Source organism: Perna viridis, chromosome 2 (genome assembly GCF_037379345.1).
Source record: "Perna viridis isolate PV_CMFRI_1.1 ecotype Kerala chromosome 2, ASM3737934v1, whole genome shotgun sequence".
Taxonomy (NCBI): Eukaryota; Metazoa; Mollusca; class Bivalvia; order Mytilida; family Mytilidae; genus Perna; species Perna viridis.
Window position 1 is genome coordinate 28,467,983 of NC_142446.1, and position 20,672 is coordinate 28,488,654.

General features: G+C 30.6%; 1 protein-coding gene across 11 annotated transcripts in view; it reads right to left on the minus strand.

The window, feature by feature from the left end:
• LOC148624349 (ras guanyl-releasing protein 3-like) overlaps window positions 1–20,672 on the minus strand; it is a 52,921-nt gene that overhangs the window by 8,316 nt on the left and 23,933 nt on the right. For 8 of the 11 annotated variants that reach the window (XR_015919685.1, XM_088567123.1, XM_088567124.1 and 5 more), the window contains 13 exons: window positions 19,724–19,855; window positions 19,240–19,390; window positions 17,700–17,873; window positions 15,803–15,919; window positions 11,214–11,311; window positions 10,269–10,449; window positions 9,789–9,869; window positions 8,968–9,069; window positions 7,904–8,019; window positions 6,969–7,107; window positions 6,219–6,255; window positions 5,484–5,588; window positions 4,042–4,229 (listed from right to left, as the gene is read on the minus strand). Coding sequence is in view for 9 of the 11 variants with exons in the window: in XM_088567123.1 (XP_088423249.1) it covers window positions 4,042–4,229; window positions 5,484–5,588; window positions 6,219–6,255; window positions 6,969–7,107; window positions 7,904–8,019; window positions 8,968–9,069; window positions 9,789–9,869; window positions 10,269–10,449; window positions 11,214–11,311; window positions 15,803–15,919; window positions 17,700–17,873; window positions 19,240–19,390; window positions 19,724–19,855 (1,621 nt within the window). In the remaining 2 variants the exon portion in view is untranslated. Of the gene's footprint in view, window positions 1–2,701; window positions 3,241–4,041; window positions 4,230–5,483; window positions 5,589–6,218; window positions 6,256–6,968; window positions 7,108–7,903; window positions 8,020–8,967; window positions 9,070–9,788; window positions 9,870–10,268; window positions 10,450–11,213; window positions 11,312–15,802; window positions 15,920–17,699; window positions 17,874–19,239; window positions 19,391–19,723; window positions 19,856–20,672 lie in introns of all 11 variants that reach the window. The other 3 variants (XM_088567131.1, XM_088567130.1, XR_015919686.1) reach the window with 2 other exon arrangements.

Consider the following 20,672-nt stretch of genomic DNA (forward strand, 5'->3'; position numbering starts at 1 on the left):
TAAATGGTCAAAAGGAAGAGCAACTTAAATCTAAACAATATGGGTACATGAAATATTTCAATGTAATTAAGGAATAATAACATATTCCATGTTGATAGTGTTGATTCATCAAAGATTTGTTACCAAAAAATTGTCAATTCATTTGACTTGGAGTCAAATTTACTGCAACTTAAATAAGAAGTCTTATATAAGTTATAAAAAAATCATTGATGTACAAATTTATTTTTTTATGACTAAATGAACTTGGCATATGCTGTATCATTAATCTGTATTGAGTACATGCACAGATACTTTATAAAGTTAGTGCAAGAAACATGTAAGGAGTTGATTTTGCATGATAAAGTAAAGAGTGCAATCATATTATTGTGAGGGAGGAGGCTTTGCCATTCATAAAACCTATGATAATCTCGTTGATCTACTAAGAGTTTCTAATCAAAATTTGAGTATTTAGTACAATTACAAGGATTAACTGTTTGTTGACTGTTTCCCAATGATTATAATGTTACATAAACATTGTACTTATATCAATTTAATAAGCCATTTAGAACATAATATGTGCAATAGTTCTGCTAAGAGGGAGATTTTGCGGAATGAAAGGAGAATGGGCAATCCTAAAAAAACTACAGCTGGTTTGTTTACGAGGAAGAAATGTAAGACTATTTTCCATGTGCTGGGCTTAGTAGACATATTTTCGACAATAAACTGTTTTATACTGTAATCCAAAATTGAACAAATTTGCTAAGTCTAACCTAATGTCCACCTCCTATAACTTCCATAAAATTTGTCAAATCAAAATGGTGCAACATGATCAACTACATATGGTGACTAACTCTCCAACTACATCTGAACAAAATCTGCTGACAGGTTTTTGAGGAATTGTGTACACAAAGTATAGAATGAACAAATTCAACAAAGTCCCATAACTCCTGTAAAAATGACAGTGCAATACAATCAACAACATGATCAACAACTAACAATCCTACAAAATTTTGACAAAATTGGCTGAATGATTTTCAAGGAGTTGCACCAACAAGGTTAAGCATGGACAGACACCAGTATTTAGGTAGGTTGACACCTTGGTTTTGTGTAAGAAGACTATGATTGCAGAAAAAAAAACCACTGGTTATAGAGGAAGGGTAATTAACTAGGACTTTCTCTAATCGAGTTTCTGCAACCCATTTTCTTATCAGTAAATATTTATAAATACATGTATTATATACTTGAATTCCTAGACTTAATGCTGTTTTATATATGTGTTTTGATTTCTTGTTGATGTCTCTGTTGATCAAGTCTTTAATAATCATCAGTAATATAGTTATGCGTTATGTGCAATACTTTTTCACACTGTACCTTTGACGACACAAAATCACCACAGCACTTTAAGCAAAGATAAATTGAAGCTTCTAAAATATTCCCATGATCATGAACTAATCTGGTTCCCTTCAGCATGATGCAACTACATTATGTTTGCTACATAGTATACTGGTTATATATGCTAAGCACTATCTATTCACAACATGGTGAGTGATATTTGTGTTGACCTGGATAGTGATGGACAGGTATAACCATGGAACTGCTGATTTACCAGGAGCAAGTAATGAGAATATCAGTGGTATATAAATAGTAACACATAAATTTCCTAAATAAGGCAGATATGACAAAACAGAACAAGCACATGGAGTAAGTATAATAGTAAGACAGCTTGTCAACATGTTAAATAAATTAAGCAAAATTATCTAGGGGGAGGGGGTAAGATTTTAAGTAGCAGTCTTTATAAAAATCAAACAGGAGGTGATTCATGCATGTCAAAAACCCATGGAATTTACTTTTTCAGACAGTCATAAACAGTCATAGTTTTTTCATTTGATTGTTGCACTTCAACGACAAGAATTATATAGAATGTGTATGAAATTGGCACTTCGCAAGAGTTACGATTCCTGATTGGTTGATTTTAGTGGGATACAAATGTAAGATTTTCTAAAAAAAATCAGATCAAAATACAGAAAGGACTATCATAACAAAAAATATCATCTTTTGTTCAGTAGGTTTTACTACACTATGAATCACCTATACTAAAGACAGTGTCTGAATTTTATATGAACCATTACTTTAATATTTTAACAGAAGCAGATGCAAGAGAAGAACATGTGAAGTACATGTACAAAAAGTTAATTTGAAGTCTGGCCATGGAGAATATTTACAAGTTACATTTAAAGGATAATAAAACTTGTTTTTAAGCTTATTAAATGATGAAAGATCTTGGAAATCACAAGAATATGTTGAATAAATATTGTTTAAGATTAAGGTTAGTTATTCCATCTAAAAAGAAAACCAAAATGACTTAATATTCAATCATTAATTTTTGATGTTGACTGATGGTTGTCTAATGATGAGATTACTGAAGGCAGTGATTGAAATGTTTTCTTTATCAGATAATTAATTCTTATTTTCTACAAGCACATCTTCTACTGAGTTTAAAATTAAAGAAGATAATAAGAGAGAGAGTTTTAAAATTGTTTTACCACTGTCACAAATTTTTTTCAAGACAAAAGGGAAAATGAAAAGGAAGGTTGACAACAAAAGTATTAGGAAAATGAAAGTATCTAAGTTTGCTATATGAAAAAGATTTCTAAACAATGAGCATAACACAACAGATGAGAAAGGCAACTTTACATGCCAAGGGAGACAACAATTAACTTACTGTTCATCATCCTGGCAAGTCTGAGACTAAATATAAACATTACAACTGAATGATTTTGTATTGGAGTAGAAATATCAATGTTCACTTAATTAATTCTGACAAGTCATCTATGAAGATTATAAAATATATGTGTATAGAGAGATAATTCATTCAAAAATGGTTCATTGGGTTTGCCTTACATACAAATAATTGTTTTTTCGACGCAGTCAGTATAGTTTCGCTATTTACTCTTTGACCTTAAGGACACTCTTCTATGGAAACACAAGTCACCTGATTGCAATTCTGTTTCCTGTTTGGCCAAATATTGATAATTTTATGGCGTTCGAAAAAACTATTGAAAATTGAAATTGTGTGGCATGTGTTATTTTCTTGAATGAAATGTAGAAAATTATAAGTAAAAAGAACAAAATATTACTGCGTCGGCTATCTTTTTTCAAAGATAGTACTTGTTTATTATTGTTTTACATCTGAAAATTGTCCAGATTTAGAATCACTGACAACTAGTCCACTTGTGTGATGTTCAGCAAGTAGGTACAGTTCTGTAAAAATTATTATACTGTTAGTGCAACTGAGCTGAGACTGCAATACTTTGATTATTATGATGTTTGACATAACTGAAGCACGATTTATCTTTACATCCCAATTTGCTGTTTATGAAATGATAAAACTGGAGTAAAAATATGCAGGCATAATTTCTGAACTTACAGTATCAAACCACATTAACTCATCACAGATAGCAACCCAAAGTATATATTCAATAAGTTTTCATATATCACTATACATTCAGCTCCAAAGTAATTTTCAACAAAAATGAATGTTAATACAATTGTCTGCATTTCTAAGGAAAAAGGGTTCAAACATAAATATCTGGGCATAATATCCCTTGTAGTATATATATATATATATAATACAGTAGCAAGCTTGTGTAATATATATAATACTACTAGAAACATTACTTCCAAATATGCATGCATCAATCTTAATATAATACATATACAATATCTAACTATCAAAGTCTTTCAGTAACTGAAAGGCTATAGAAATCAAAAGATTCATGTGCAAATCTATCTTCCTACTTGTGAAAAAAAGCTTCTGTAAAAGTCTATTACATAAATTTTCAGTGTTTTATGACTGGCAGTGACAGATTGAAGGTGATATAACCAAACTATGTACGAGGTACTTTCTAAAGTGCAGGGTATGAAGATAATAAGCTTCAGCGTAATGATAACTACATCTTTTTCAATGATTTATACAACTAAGGTTATATACATGTGTGTTTCACATGAATATTCATTTGTGATAATTAGTGGGACTTAATACAAAATGCCAAAGTCTCTAACCTCTTCTGCCTTTAACAGGCGAGTGTAGAGTGTATTGTGTTCATCATAATACTCCCCATCACCATTTAACTGTCCATAATCACTGAAATATATCTCTTCTGTTTGAGTGCCCTGATGTACCCGTGTCTTCTTCTGTCGTTGCGACATTTTACGTTTTGTAGAGTACGTGAGATCTTGATGTCCAGGACCTTTTAAATGTAAACACAATATCTTTCAATTCATTACATACAATACATTAAAATTCCAACATTATTTTACTGGCAGAGAAGATAGAGACAGTTCATATTAGTAATTTTATGAACAACAATTAATTACTTATTTCAATGTTAATTCATCCAAAAAGGGCCAGGCTTCATTGTCATCTTGAAAATAAATTATTGATCCTCATCCTATGATGAAAGGAAAAGGGTAAGAATCCAAGAACTACATACAGGCTAATATACAGGGCATTCAATGTATTCAGTATCCAGCATGATCTACTATGAGTCCAACAGCTAAGAATTGAAAACACCTTGTAGCTAGCTTAAAGTTCTATTAAACACACCATCTGAATGTGAATTACTGGTATATTATGTGGTCATTAGTTACAACTCATAATCAGTTTGACTTACCATTTGCCACAGAGTCCAAGGATCAACTACACTATGTAATCATAAAACATAATATTTGTCCAAAGTCTTGGTGTCAACACAATCATCTTACTGCCTACCCTTTATCCATGCATTATAAGCACTGATTAGCTCAAGCAATCAATACTAACCTACTACTGATCATATGAGTCTGGGCATGGACTACATCAAGTAATCAACTGTTGCCCAACACTAGTCAGTCTAGGCAACAGTAATGCTAAGAAATCATTTTTGACAACAATATCAAGATAGGAATCAATCTTGTACCTACCATTAAGTCACAATGTCTGGTCATTACTCACATTTAGTACTAGTAATCAATTCTGGCATAAATGTCACCTTGTATTAAATCTGTTACTAACCATTAGGTCACAATGTCTAGCCATCACTCACACTTAATACTAGTAATCAATTCAGGCATCAATGTCACCTGGTGTTAAACCTGTTACCTACCATTGGTCACAGAGTCTACCCATCACTCACACTTAGTGCTAGTAATCAATTCAGGCATCAATGTCATCTGGTGTTAAAACTGTTACCTACCATTGGTCACAGAGTCTACCCATCACTCACACTTAGTGCTAGTAATCAATTCAGGCATCAATGTCACCTGGTGTTAAACCTGTTACCTACAATTGGTCACAGAGTCTACCCATCACTCACACTTAGTGCTAGTAATCAATTCGGGCATCAATGTCACCTGGTGTTAAACCTGTTACCTACAATTGGTCACAGAGTCTACCCATCACTCACACTTAGTACTAGTAATCAATTCAGGCATCAATGTCACCTGGTGTTAAATCTGTTACATACCATTGGTCACAGAGTCTGGACGACGATTACACCCTGTATGTTGCTTGCTCCTGCATTCCATCACAACCAAATCTTTACAATGTTTATGTGCATTGATACCACAATCTAAAATATATTGATATTACAGCTATTTCATTTTAAATTCATACATACTGTAACTATGTAAAATATCATGTTGTTTCTTAATCATCTTTAAGTCCTTGATTCTTTTTTTCACACTTACTTGGACAAAATAATGTTTTTACATTGCTATGGAGTTATTGATACTGTTATCTAAAAGATTATCATGAATCAGATTCCCAATTATCACTCATATCTAAAAAAAAATCACATTATTGAAGACAGAATTTTTAATAATATTGTAGAAATTATATCAAATGCATATAACAACTGTAAACCATGAAATTTTAGTGGTAGTTTTATTTTTCATGGTAAGACCTGTACTGCAAACACTGTCATTAATATTTTTTCCAATCATATTGTGATAAGATTTTAGGAATAATCATGAATTTAAAACTGCGTAAATGTAGACTAATGGCAAAAACTGCAAAAAAGATGGAACAAAAATTTTCCAGTTAACAGTTTTCCTGAATTTACAGCAAATGATCTATAAATTGAACCTGATTTTTTTTAATAGTTTGAATCAAATACCATTGTGTTTAAAATCTTATCTTTAATTAAACAAAATCCAATAACAGAATATAAGCTGATTAGTATCACTACAGATAACTATACCTTTACACTTCCAACCTTGCTTGATTAAACCCCATAACTGAAATGAGATGAAATTAATAATAAAAAACAATAAACTTGTTTTCTGTTTAAAATAATTCAAGTGTGTCATACTGGAGTTTTGTTAAAACTGGATAGGCATAGTTTTATCAATATTTTTGCAAGATTGACATTAAAGCATAAAATATGATTAAAATATAAACCCATCCATGTTCAAACTTACATAATGTCTACATGCAAGAATTATAAATCAAATTTCTTTAAATCACAAATAAATCAGTAGTTTTGTAATCAGAAACCAATAGCTCTATGAAAAGTTGTTTTGACTATAAATGTAAACTCATTCTAGTACTGTTGAAAAAAAAATTCTTCTGAATATATAAGTTCATGAGAAGTCATGTTATTATAAAAACGATTGGTTGTTGGTTAACAAATTGATAAATAAAGTGATGAATGACTGACATATTGCTTAAAAAGTAATGGTTCAGTTATATTTTACACATCATTATTTTTATGCATTAATTATAAGTCAATAATGATTACCTAGGAGATGTTCGATAGCTCATGTAAACATAGCTCTGCTCATATAGGCAGATTTTGATGTCAAATCAGAATTCATCTCCTTAGTATACAAGGCATGACCATAAGTGGACACTGGAGCCATGACATTGTGAAGATGTTTGTTATTACAATTTATGACTTAATTCAATATCAGTATACCATTATTTATTTGTAAACAAAGATGATACATACCAAGCCAGTACAATGTATGCAGAAAGTGGGTTTAAAATATGTTGTTTCATGGAATTCATGTTTAAAGCTGTTCCGTAATGCATGGCAATTAGCTGTGAAAAAATAAGTCTTCATCTCTGCCTTGCTTATCTTACCATCCCTGAAAAAAACACATTATTTTTCAGAGTCCTGAACTAATAAAGTGACATTCAGTGCATCATAGAATAGGATACCACAATAGATGTACCAGCATGTTATTGAAACTTTTATTTAGGGCATTGTCCTATACGTCATTGATTTAAGTTTGATGCTTGATATATGATGTACTATAATATATGAATATATAAACCTATATGGTGACATGATACTACAACAATGTCCTTTATCAAATTATCTATAAAGGTAAGCAGCAAGAAACTGAAAAGTGCATAAATATACAGCAAGAAACTGAAATTTAAGTATTTTAAAAAAAATTGTACAGACAGACTGCATGAAAGTGATATTGATATACATGTATTTGAATTGTATTGGTAGACAACAAGAAGGTAAAATAATATAAGTATAGTGAAATCTGTGTGAACCAATCTTCAGACTTCAGTATTTATTTGGTTTAGACAGATGTTTTATCAATGTTTGCAATACATTTAAACTTATATGAAGGACATTCAAAAATGTTTAAATAAGACAAGTTTTCATTTATTCTGGATTCAGACAGGTATTACTGTACATGAATGGCTACATTTGTCTCATTATAAACCATGGACTGTGTTTTTACCAATCACAAAAAAGTAGGAAGCTACATATAAAAATCTATAGTGAAGTATGTCACTGATACACAACAATAGTATCTTAGTTCAAACTGAATGTAAGAGGATAAACAACTTAAATAACAATATTTATAACATTTCCTGTATCAATGTTTATATAGGATTTCTAAAAATAGCGACAGAACTTACTGGTCAGCATCTAGAACACAAAATGAGTCTATAAAAGGGAAGTTTCCAGCAATGGCCTCGAACTCTGCATGTGATATAAACCCATCTCTGTCATGATCATAATTTTTGAATACAGCCTATAAAATATACTTCTTGGTAACTGATGGTTAAGTAACACTTTTTAAGGGTATATTTATTGATAAATTGTTTATTTCCTATATGCTTTTTTTTTCTTCAAATATTAAATTATTATATTATTTAAAAAAAGACAATGCCTGTTATACATGAAACATCACAGTGACTAAGTGCTTATGTTTAAATATGTATCTATTTTTTAGCAATACATTTTTGTGCCTGTCTCTCTTTCAAGATGCTGTACATTTTGAATTGTATGATCTAAATTATATTCTTATAGAATAGATAAGGTAAATAAAAGATGAATAGCCAAAATATTACCACCAGCAGAAAACAGGAAGATTTAACGAGTGTCGACAGAACTTGTTCAGTAGATAAATATTCATGGCATGAGTAACTAGAAATACTGTGACCAAACTTACAAAGAGAATACCCCTGTTTCAAACAGATTTACATGTGAGACACTTGTTGCATTATCTCCTTTTGGCATCATCCAACAGTAATTATATTCCTTCATGCAAATCTACAAATGATACCCAACATTCCTATAAAATTACATCAAAATCTCCTGTGCAGTTTCCCTTGTGCAGTTTAGGAGAAGTTGCACTTACAAGATTATAACATGTAAAACCCTAAATTTAAATTACACCTTTTAGAGTCCTTGCACAGTAATTATATTCCTTCACGCACATCTACATATGATATCCAGCCTTCCTCTAAAACTTCATCCAAATCCCTTGAGAGGTTTAGAAGGAATTGCACTAAAAAGGTTTTAACATATAAAACCCTTAACATGGATTATCTCTCTTTGGAGTCTTTTGACTGTAATTTTATTCTTTCATGCACATCTACATATAATAACAAACCTTTACATAAAATTTAATCAAAATACTTTTGGTGTGGTTTAGGAGGAGTTATCTCAACTATGTCATGCTTCTTGTCATACTTACCTCAACCATGTCATGTACATGTTTGTTGATTGTGTTAGGATCAGGAGGACTGACTCCTGCCAACCAGTCAGCAAATACAACTGGTTTAGTAGGTGTGGAAGGCTGTAAATTAACAAAATACATATAAACGTCCGTATAAAGGTGCACTCATTTTTTTATCTTTGGCATAGTTTTGTAATGTAAGTTCAGACTAATTAGTCAATTAACATTTATACCTGTTCTGACAACATTATATATTCATACATCAATTTCAGTATCATAAATCAAAGTTTGTAGTTAGCGTGAGGGACTTTTCTAGTAAGCCAACTTACACACACTTTTTAAAAGGTTTAACTTGGTTTAAATCATGTAAAGAGATAATGTTGAAATTAACATACAATTTCTACATTTTGTTACAAACTGAATACTTATAAAAAAGTAAGTACTTAATATACAATTGTGAAAGTATTATTGTTCATGGGGTACCAATTTTTGTAAATTTCATAGGTTTGGTGAACCACAAAATTTGGTTCCCAACAGTCCTATTATTTGTATGATGAAGTTGTCAAATCCACAAATCCAAGAATCCACACACTGATCCTAAACCACGAAAATTGGTACCCACAAATAAAAGTACTTACACAGTATATGATATGAGTACTGCATGCAGCAGTTACTGAAAAAATCTTTGTGCATCATATAATAAATTATTCTCTCTCAGCTGCCACAGCATGCCTTTTATCATATAATGTGTAAAGAAGCCCTTTAAGAGATAATAAGGGAGCTTTATCAAGATAACCCACTGTTGCTTAACTTTCATCATGCAATATGCAAGTACTCACTGATGATAAGGAATTTCGAGGTTCTCTGGCTAAGGACAACTCATAGATTTCATCTTCAGTGTAATGCAAGTCTAATGATAGCTGAAATATATAGTAACAAAACAAAGACCATAAAAACTATTGTTCTCAGATTTATAACCAAGTATAAAATGAACAAGATATACTCACATACCAAAAATCTGCTTAACATCTGTAGGGTTTAGAAAAAAAGGGTGGGTAACTGCTTGCTGCAAATTCACAAAAGGATTGAAAGAGAGTTAACAGAATGATGGAAGGACTGTTAAAACTGTAATACCTAAGTCACAATGCTGAATGGTCTTTTTAAATCATATCTGTAAATATTCAGACTTAAATAACCTGTAGAGTTTCCTGTCAAGTTTTCTTCTAAAATATGAGAGTAATTGGTGAAACAAAGGAGATATGAGCATTCTACGTCTGTTTTTGTGAAATTAAGCCAAAAACACATAATCATTAACTTACTCTTAAGGTATTAACAAGATCCATGTTGGCACATACAGGTATACTTTCTTGGTTCTGTAATTTCGTCAGTTCTCGTAATGTCTGAGATAACTGGGCCATCTTTCTAAAGTTGATTAATTTGCCCTCAATTTTGTCTGGTACTGCAGTATGTAACAATATCAGATCTTTCAAATGAACTCCTCTGCATTTAAAAAAAGAAAAATTACATGGTCTTATCTATACATTAAAAACACAGAAAGAGGTAAAGCTTTATTCATACATCATACTCCCTGATCTCAGTATCTTATGGAATAATACCTCTCTTCAAACTGAAAATGACTCATTAAAATTTGACAAACTGGTAGAGATAGCCTATTGAAATAAAGTAATTCCCAGAGGATTATATCCATCCAAACATTTTTGTACAATTTTCATAACAAGTAATCCTGGATTCTAAATTGTATTATAATAGCATACACTTGTTGTGCTCTTTAAGAATTCTGATTCAAATACATTTACAGGTTTTGAAAGCACACACAAATTGTGTTAACCCTAGATTCTGCTCTATGTTATGATCATATGCAGTGCTTATCTTTTGCTGAGATAGCCCACACAATCAGTGCTTTTCCTAGATTCTGCTTCATGCTTTTACATCACAGACAAACTGTGCATATCATGGATTCAACCTTATGCTATGAAAGCATACATATGCTGTTCCTATTTTAATTCTGGTTTATATTATTATGTTATGACAGCACACATGAGCAGTGCTAATACATGTATTGGATTGTGTTTATACTCTAAAAGCACATGTGATTATCCTAAATTCTGGTTCGGATATATACAAATGAGGCAGTGAAAATCTTAAAGCAACCAAAGAATATTTTAGTTATATATATGTGTAGTTAAATTTACTGGTTCTATCAAGTAAACATTGATGAAGATGAACAAGAAAGAAAAACTTACAATATAGGAATTTTAAAGTTATTACACTGGTTAAAGACTTTTCTGTAATTACTGAAGTTGTTACTGGATGACAATAATTCTGTAAACTCCATCAATGTCTGAAACAATAAAAAATTCAGATATTTATGTCACAAAAGACTTGATACTTGAAAATCATTTATCAAGCGAGACATTTGTCATTTAATTGCATTTTTTGTACCATGTTTTCCTTCATTTTTCCCGCTTGTGTAAAGTTTCTTTCCTTCATTTCACCTACTGGTATAAAATTTTTTTCTTTAAGCCAGTTCAAGTAACAGTGATTTTGCTTCAAAACAACAAAAAATATAAAAAAAAACAAATCACAAAATATAAGATCAAAATAATATCCATATATAAAATAAGACCAGCATACTGGATGACTTTTTCCATCCATTTTCTACAATAGTTGAGACAATTCATTATTATAAACTTCAATAGAGTAAGACATTAAATCCACAGACCATACATTATATATAGAAAGTAGAACAGGTTTGCATGAGTGAGTGACCTGCCCAGTTGATCAAGAATCACACATTTTTTAACAATATGAAGAAAGTACTTCTATTTGTGGGTGCCAATTTTTGTGGGATAAGGAAGAAATGTCAGTTCATAGTTTATTTTTAATTCATGGATTCGCCACATCCATCAAACATCAAACAAATGAATGTAACATTTTCTTTTCTTTCAGAACCAAATTTTATTGATTGTCAAACCAACCAAAAGCGTGAAATTTGGTATCCCACAAACAATGACACTTTCATAGTAATACTACAGATTCCTTGATCCACTCCTTAATTAATGTTAAACTTCTAAAATTTAGATGAAAACAGTTGACTTTTAATTAATCATTTTTGTTTCCTCATTGTAAAAGAAGAAAGTTACAATAAGTAAATGGAATATAGTATTTTTTAGACTTAACTGAAAAATCAATACAACAATCGTATATACTATTCTCACTTCACATTTATTTGTAAAAAATACTTAATGCTATATATAGAGTTAAATATTTTTTGGTTTCTCACGAAGGAAATACATTGCCTTATATAGATTTCTAACACAAAAAATAAAAAGAAGGAAAAAGTTAGCATGTCACTACAATAGTTAGCATGTCACTACAATAGTTAGCATGTCACTACAATAAAGTAACTAAATCTGTTTAAGGTATTAAGGGAGAAAAATGAGCTACTTTGATTATGGTAAAATTCTTATCTGGGTCAAATATTTCAAAGAGATCCATTCACTTTTACTCAAGTAACTTCTTGGGCATCAGGAAGTTGCTTTTTCTAGCCCTTTTTGGACCCTCATTTCCAACAGTTCAAGTACCAACCAAAAAAATGAATCCAAGACTTTCTTTTGTTATATGACACCTTTTGGTACAAATTCAAAGAGATCAATTCACTTGTTCTCAACTTATTGTCTGGAAATCAAGAAAATGCTTGCTTCTAGTCTCTTCTTGGCCCCTAATTCCTAAGTGGTCTAAGTCACAATCCCAAAAATTAATTCCATCCTTTCTTTTGCGAAATGACACCTTGTGGTACAATGTCAAAGATATCCATTCATTTTTCTCAAGTAATTGTCCTATAGAAATGTCTACCAAAAACAAGACAGCATGATACCATAATATGAATGCACAATTTTTGAAGCCATATAAAATTTAAATACACCTTTAGATTCCTGTGAATGTATTACTGTTTGTGGGGTACCAATTTTTGTGGTTTTCATGGGTTGGCCAACCAAAAGGAGATTTCCATTGAAGAGTATATTGAGAACCTCAAAACCACGAACTTTTGTTTCTTCCCTCATCCACAAAAATTGGTATCCATGAATCAAAGTACTTTCTCAGTAATAGCATATTACAGAACCCCTTAAAGTAAAGACTTTAAATTAAACCCCTTGAAATCATTCACATATGTGTAAATTATATGAAGTTTTATAAAATGCTTGTATAGGTTTCTTTTTGGCACCAAATAATCAGTTCGAGGCATAATCTCCTAATTTAATCCAAAACTTTCTATTATAGCATGGAATCTAAATGGTGTTGATGATATATCAACTAAGCTAAGACTCAAATTATGGCATGAAAACTAATTCTTTGAATGAACACAACAATAACAGTGCCATGCTATATTACAACCCCAAATATTTGTGGTTTTATAAAAAATAATGTAAGATCAATTTAAGAAAGAATTGCATTTCAAATTTCTGCAAAATCAAATATATTCTCTATTCTATACTTGTAAAACTTTTAAATCATGAGTTATAATTTTTAAAATTACATCATATCAACATTTTGAAAACAAACCAAATTATTTTCTGAGTTATGAGTAAATGTACAAAAAAGTATTTATGCAGTAGAATAATTGTTTTTAATAAGGTGTCATAAATAGAGAACATATAATGAAAGAGCAGATGGCTGATACAATTGGTTTTATTTCCTTCTGTAGGCAGACGTCTTAGCCCACTTATTATATAATTTACAAAATATCTTCGTAATACTTAGGGCTTCTTCATTCATATTCTGAATATGAAACCTAAGAAGATCAATATACAGTGAAGAATAGAGTCAAAACTCAGTAAAATTGGAAATTCAAATACTGCATGATTCACTTAACAAAGAGAGGACAAAAGTATATCTTAGTGGATGGCATCCTGAATATATATTTTGCTGATTCTTCATTTTAAAATAAATCAATACAGCACAATCAGTAAATGTGTTATATTTCCCTCTGATTCCAGAAATATTGTCCTCAATTAAAGACATCAACACCGACAATAAAAGAATAGGACTGTCCTAATAATGAATACACAAAAAGATTCAGAAATGGCATTTACAGTATCTGGATTAAACCTTTAATTTGTGCTGCCTGAGAAGAAACCAAAGGCACACAAAACTTGTGCAATGTCCATATACTACACCCTCAGTATATATGTACATAATGAGTTACATGTATTCTTGGTAATGTACCTTATAAAAAAGGATTACTTGAATAATAAAACATCATGAAATTCCATGTAATTAGTTTTTCATCAGAAAGGCTGTACAACTTTCTCTGTTCATTTAACAATCAATACTTTGTTCTAAACAGGAAACAATAGACTTTACGTTGACTTTAGAAAACCAAAACCATGACGTCATATTCAAACAGCATCAGTGTTTACAACAAATCATCACCTTTACCATGAAACATATTTAAATGACATTTTTAAGCATTTCTAGTTCTTAACTGTGCACTTCTAGATTTCACTTTTGAACCAACTTAAAGGAGAAAAATATCTGTCTTCCTATTAGAATGACATATCATATTTTGGCCAGACTTGTTACTGTGTGAAATGGATACTTACATGTAATAGAAAATGATCAAAAATGATTTTTTTTTTTTTTTTACATTTGAAGAATAAGCTATATTATCCAGTATTTGATTTCCCAAAAATTGTACTTGTAAGCATTCAATTTGTCATCTTCTATAATGACATCATTACTTGTGGCTGATTTTACACTTGAGACTTTTTTGTTTTTGTGAAAGCAACTGCTAGTTTCATCAGTTCACATTTAATAATTGTCAAAACATGAAAGCTGACGTTTTTGCTCCTCTTAAACAAATCATTAATTCTAATGTCAAAACTTAATCCCTGAGAAATCAGTATCAAATCACTAATATAAGAACACAGAAGGTGTTTTTTTTCCTAAGTGTTTTTGGGAGATAATTCAAAATTATTCTTTTTCTACTGTATATCATTCATGAGGACATAAATGTCTTTTTGCAGTAAAAAAATTAAAAAAAACCTCGCAAAAGCATCTAACAAAATACATAAACCAATTTGATATGGAACAAGATTTTTGTCGATATACAGCAAAACGTGTTTCCATTGGACTGTATAATCTATTCAGTCAAGAGTTCAGTTTATCCAGTACAAAATACATTTGACCTGATATGACGGGACTAGAAAAACAGATTTCATTGTAGTTATAATCAAGCATTAGTTTAACCATAATAGGGATAACATACCATTTGATACTGAATTTATTTTCATGAATGCTAAACAGCCATAAATGAACATAAAGTTCAGGTAAGTATTCACTTGCTGGATATACAGTGGATTCCTGTTAATAGCATAGCCTATTTGTCAGAAAAAAATATGCAATTATCAGGAATAAGCAAATTCACAGTAATTATCATTTCAAGGGAAAATACCTCATATTATCAATCTTTAAGCAGGACATATTCTTTTATCATGTCTAATTAGATTCCTGCCATAGTTTCTAGTCAAAAGAAACAGATAATATTGTTGTGAAAACAAGTTCTTTACAAAACTGATATATTTCACTAACAATGTAGTATTGTTTTACCCATTTAGGTACATTTTTTAGTAATTTTTAAAAAATATATATGCAATTAAGATGAATTTTCTAATTCTTTGTCTTATGTTAAAAAAATATGAGGAATTTTTTACATGGAAAAGAAAGCAAATGATTTTGTTCTTTGAGTTATAAGCAATTAACATGAACATGCTATCAACAGGTATACGATTAAGTGGAATCCACTGTAAAAAAATCACTTAATTTTACCAACCTTTTGTGTTTCACTGGGTATACAAGCATTAGTCTTTGACAATCTGGCCAAAGCACTGTGTGTTAACCCTCCAACAACTGACATCAATGTATTAAAGTTTTGTAGAATTCGTAGTTTCTGAAAAATGTATAGAAAAGTATTGAGTAAAGGAACCATTAAGAAATGTCTGAAAGCTTAAAGTTGCCCAACAAGAAGTTATTCTGGCAGTTCAGAAGATTCATGGACAGTTTTTTTGGTTTTTTTTCTTTAAAAGTAAATGCTTAAATACTGAATAATTGATAAATCATTACTCCTAACATAAGAACAAATTGACATATTTTTGTAAAATTGGGAATTATTGATTACGATACAGGTCTTATTACTCGTTCTTTTTTTTTCTATGTACATATTGTAAGTGACTCAGAGCGTTGGAATAATTAGAAGTTGATTAAGACCGATACTGAGCATTATGAAGATAGTAGTAAACCATTAACTTTATACATTGAATCATCCAATGTTGTAAAGGTCAGAGTTATTATACTTGTTTCTGTAAGCAGTAAAATAGTCGCTGTAATTGTTCTAACAGACATGGAAGTAACATCTGACATTCAAACAGATCAATAATAAACATTGGCCTTATACAATAACGATTTTTACCCTGTCCATGAAGTATTGTCCTCCCCCACTTCACATATTAACAGAATTAACACATAAATGTTTTTGTACTCAGATAAGTGATAATAAAACACCATGGATTCCATTGGTTTTTTTTTTTTTGCAATAATAAAACTAAATATGATGATATAATACAACCTCTCCCACTTAAAGCAGTCAAACCTGATAGTTATTTACACACAGAAAAAAAAACAACATTTAAATGATGATTTTCTCTGTCTTTACTTCATAAGCATGATTATTTGGTATTAAATTGTCTCTTAACTGGTTCAACTGAAAATTAAACACCTAAAAGCAGTTTGAATCATCAAACACATTTGTAACATGTCTGGTCTATTAAGCTTGTTGGAGCCTAAATTTTCAAAATCAAAGACAAGAAAAGTCAGTGGAGTATAAATAATTACAAGAGCTTAAGACACTTATTAGATTAAGGATATGACAATTGTTAGAGAAAATTGATTTCAGATTGACATCTGTTAAGTCCTGGTTTTTATTGATTGACCTACTGACCCAATATCAGCAGATGTCACACATTCTATCCTTGTGAACATGTTATGAGAAATACAATGTAATTTAGAATATTAAACCAAGTGAGCTGAACAACCCATAACTTAAAAAAGGCAGCATAACACACTTAATGATCTAATTGTGAATTATGTGTCATCATACGATCAACTATTCATTCTGAGAATAGAAGTAACGGCAATTCAGACATGGATTTTAAAATATATGTTTTAAAATTATAGAAAATCCTCTGATTTTTAAACAATCTCTAGCTATTGGGAAAGAACTAAAAATACTGTGAGCAAGCTCACATGAACAGAAATACTCACTTTAGGTGGACTTCGATCATGCAAAGTCCTTGGATAGTCTCATTTTTGCGGGAAGCTAATATTATTATCTTTATTCTTGCACATCAACATCATTTCATTCAGCACTTACTGAAGAGTAGTGTTTAGTTTTAAAATATGTAAAATCTCCTTATACAGACATTGAGCCTATCTAGGATTACCAGATTTGTCTCACCCCTTTAGAATTTATTTACTCCCTTTGAATCTTGTAAAAGTCTGTAACAAACCTAATTACATACAGTTAATGACAGACAAAAAGTTTTCCTGCATAAGGTCTTCCATTCATGGAAATATAGCAAGTTTTAAGGAGAAGTTTACTAATGACTCAAATGTCATTAATATCACACAACATGTGTATGAATGGTAATAAAATAAATATACAACTGTACTACCTTAGCCACATTGACAAATTTGACAATGACATCTGCTCGTTGCTGTGGTGTAGTTTTACTAAGGACCATACACTGTATCCATTGTGACAAGCCATTGAACAATGCTATTGACCTCTCCAACTTGGCATTATCTTTTAATGACGCTGTTATTGCATAGTTTTTGAAATCTGTAAACTGCAATAGATAAGACAAACCAATAATGCAATATATTTTCTTATAAATCAAGCCTAACAATTCAAATCAAAATCTGTGAATTTATTCTGTAACCAGGGCAACCCAAAGCCAAGCAACGCCTCTTGGTGAAAAGATTTGACCTTCAGAACTTGATCTTTGATCCATCAAAATCAATGGTTTTCAGAATTTAGTTAGAATTATCAGAAAGAAAAATGTACCATTTTTTTTGTTGGAAAATTCCATTTAAGGATGTTGATTTTTAAATTTTGTTACAAAAGGATGTTTAGATGGTTACAATATCTCTATTACAACAAAGTAGGTGTGGATGAACAAATTACTCTAAATGTGGAGATATTTGGGAGAATATTTGATAATGAAAAATACATTAAAATATTTTCCCCCATCAAAGGAGCATAAAATTGAACATCACAAGGGAAATTATGTATGCTGAAAAAATTGTTTAACCAAATCATGATTGATATTTATTAGTAAACAAAACCTGTGAAAGCAATTGTTTAAATATCTGTCCATAAATTGAGAGATATGATGATTTACGTCAATTTGAACAGATCCAGGATCATAAATCCATTTAACTTGTACATGATCAAGAAACAATGACCTCAACAGACGTTTACGTTCTGTAATTCAATCAATGGATGGCTTTTATAAGAATAAACAATCACTTAACACAAATGACCAAACAAATATTTAGTTACAACAAGAAATTTCAACCATAGAGTAAAATCGACAAAGGTATTAACATTATCTCTTACAACAAAGAAACAACTACAGTCATTTCAGGATAAAATTTCAAATGTCAAATGTAAAATTCATGACGTCAAATCATAAGTGCATGATTACTTTAACATTACATAAGAGAAAGCTTTTCTCAGACTTTGATCAGCAGCTACTTCCTAATAGAGACAAATCTATAGAAATCGTCGAAGGTTAAAGGTCCTTTGTCACAAAAAAACAATGTAAGGATAGAATTGTAAGAAAAATATTTGTATGCATAGTGGATATCTAAATAATTGAAGCCTGTAGATAAAAGCCTGTTCAAGTATGAGACCATTAAAGCTATAAGTTCTAAATCATTTACAAACCAAGCCACTTTTACCAACTTAAAGTCCAATACCAATGCAATGAAACCAGACCAAGACAAACATGATGTTGCATGCATTGTCATGCTATTTATAGCCCCACTTGTATATGATGTTGGTATTAATGTCTAATGCATTATATAAAGCCAAGATTTTTGCGAATAATATTTTGATGGACGGACAAAGTGATTCCAATATACCACCCACGAAAGAAAAATTTCATTAAATTTTTAATATAATTCTGAGAATATATATGATATACCTACATTTATTCTTCTGAAAGCCTTATATTCAAGATATGTCAAATGTTCAGCTAATTCCATTGGTTCTAAGTGATTGAACACTAATGATACTTTTCTATTATGTCTCATTGCAGAACTCCGTACTGACATATTTCTCATCCAATCATAAGATGGACTGTGAAAAAATACATTCATAAATCAAGATAAAAGTAAATGTAAAAGGGGAAATGACATTTAGTTACTAAACAAATCGGTAAAATTGTATTTAATTCTGGTTGGATTTTTTTTATGAAAATGCTGAAAGTAGTTTTGAAATTAAGGTGGACATAAATGAGTAAGGAGTATATATTTTTTTAAAGTCACTTCACCTTAAATAGAATCTAATTCCTTTTAATGACAAAATTGCTGTCTAGACAGTGTATTAGAAGGTCTAGGTCACTAAACCGGGCATGAGTTACCATAGTAACCAGACATGGACTAGAGAAAAGTTTCCATGAACTGTACTTACACTTTAGATAAATCAATGAGCTCTTTAAAACTATTATTCCCCTCAGAAAGTAGGAATGAACCAAGTCTTTTTACAACCATCTTAAGCCTACTATCAAGATCAAAATGAACAGGAAAGTGACTGATCCAATACCTGAAATAGAAGTTAGTATGATAATCTTCACCCAAGTGTCTAGGTCTAGGTAAAACTATTTTGAGATTTTCAGGTCATGGTAAAAAATAAATTTAATCATGATTCTTGAGAAGGAAACTTTAGTGTTATACAATCATTACCAATATGAGACTCCCTAGCCATCTTTATCAAAGTACAGACTAAAAATGATTTTTGTTTAGACAACTATCAAGGATAACTTATCATCAATTCATAAGTATAGCCACCTAAGTTTATATAAATGATGAAGTTTTTCATACAATAAATAATGAAAGTGAGCACTTTACATCTAAATTACAATTCCGTACAAGTTCCATGTTAATAAAAATTTAATGACTTTTCCAAAAAAAAAAAAAATTCTCTTGTCATATTGAGCATAAAATGAATAAAATTATGTTCAATATTTTTCCAGTGGAGAGAAGTATTGATGAAATGACAAAGCATTATTTAAAAATATATATATTGATAACTTTTCATCACAAAAAGTGTGGTTGAGCAATTAAACCATATGCAACAGTATTTTGATGTCAATAGAGTAGAATATGTCACCAATAGCAGTGCCATCTACAATTGTCAATACAGCATGAAGACAGAGCTGTTTTACTTCTCACAAAAAATCAATTATTGAGCTCAAATTCTAAATAAGATTATGAAATTTTCCAGCTCCATCAGGATCTGTTAGAGCATAGCACTACGACAGATGTAATAGGCTGTTTCTATCAAGAAATAGAAAATACTTTTTAAGGTTAAGCTTGAAAATCTATCAATGGATTTTTGATTTTGGGAGACATGTCATGTG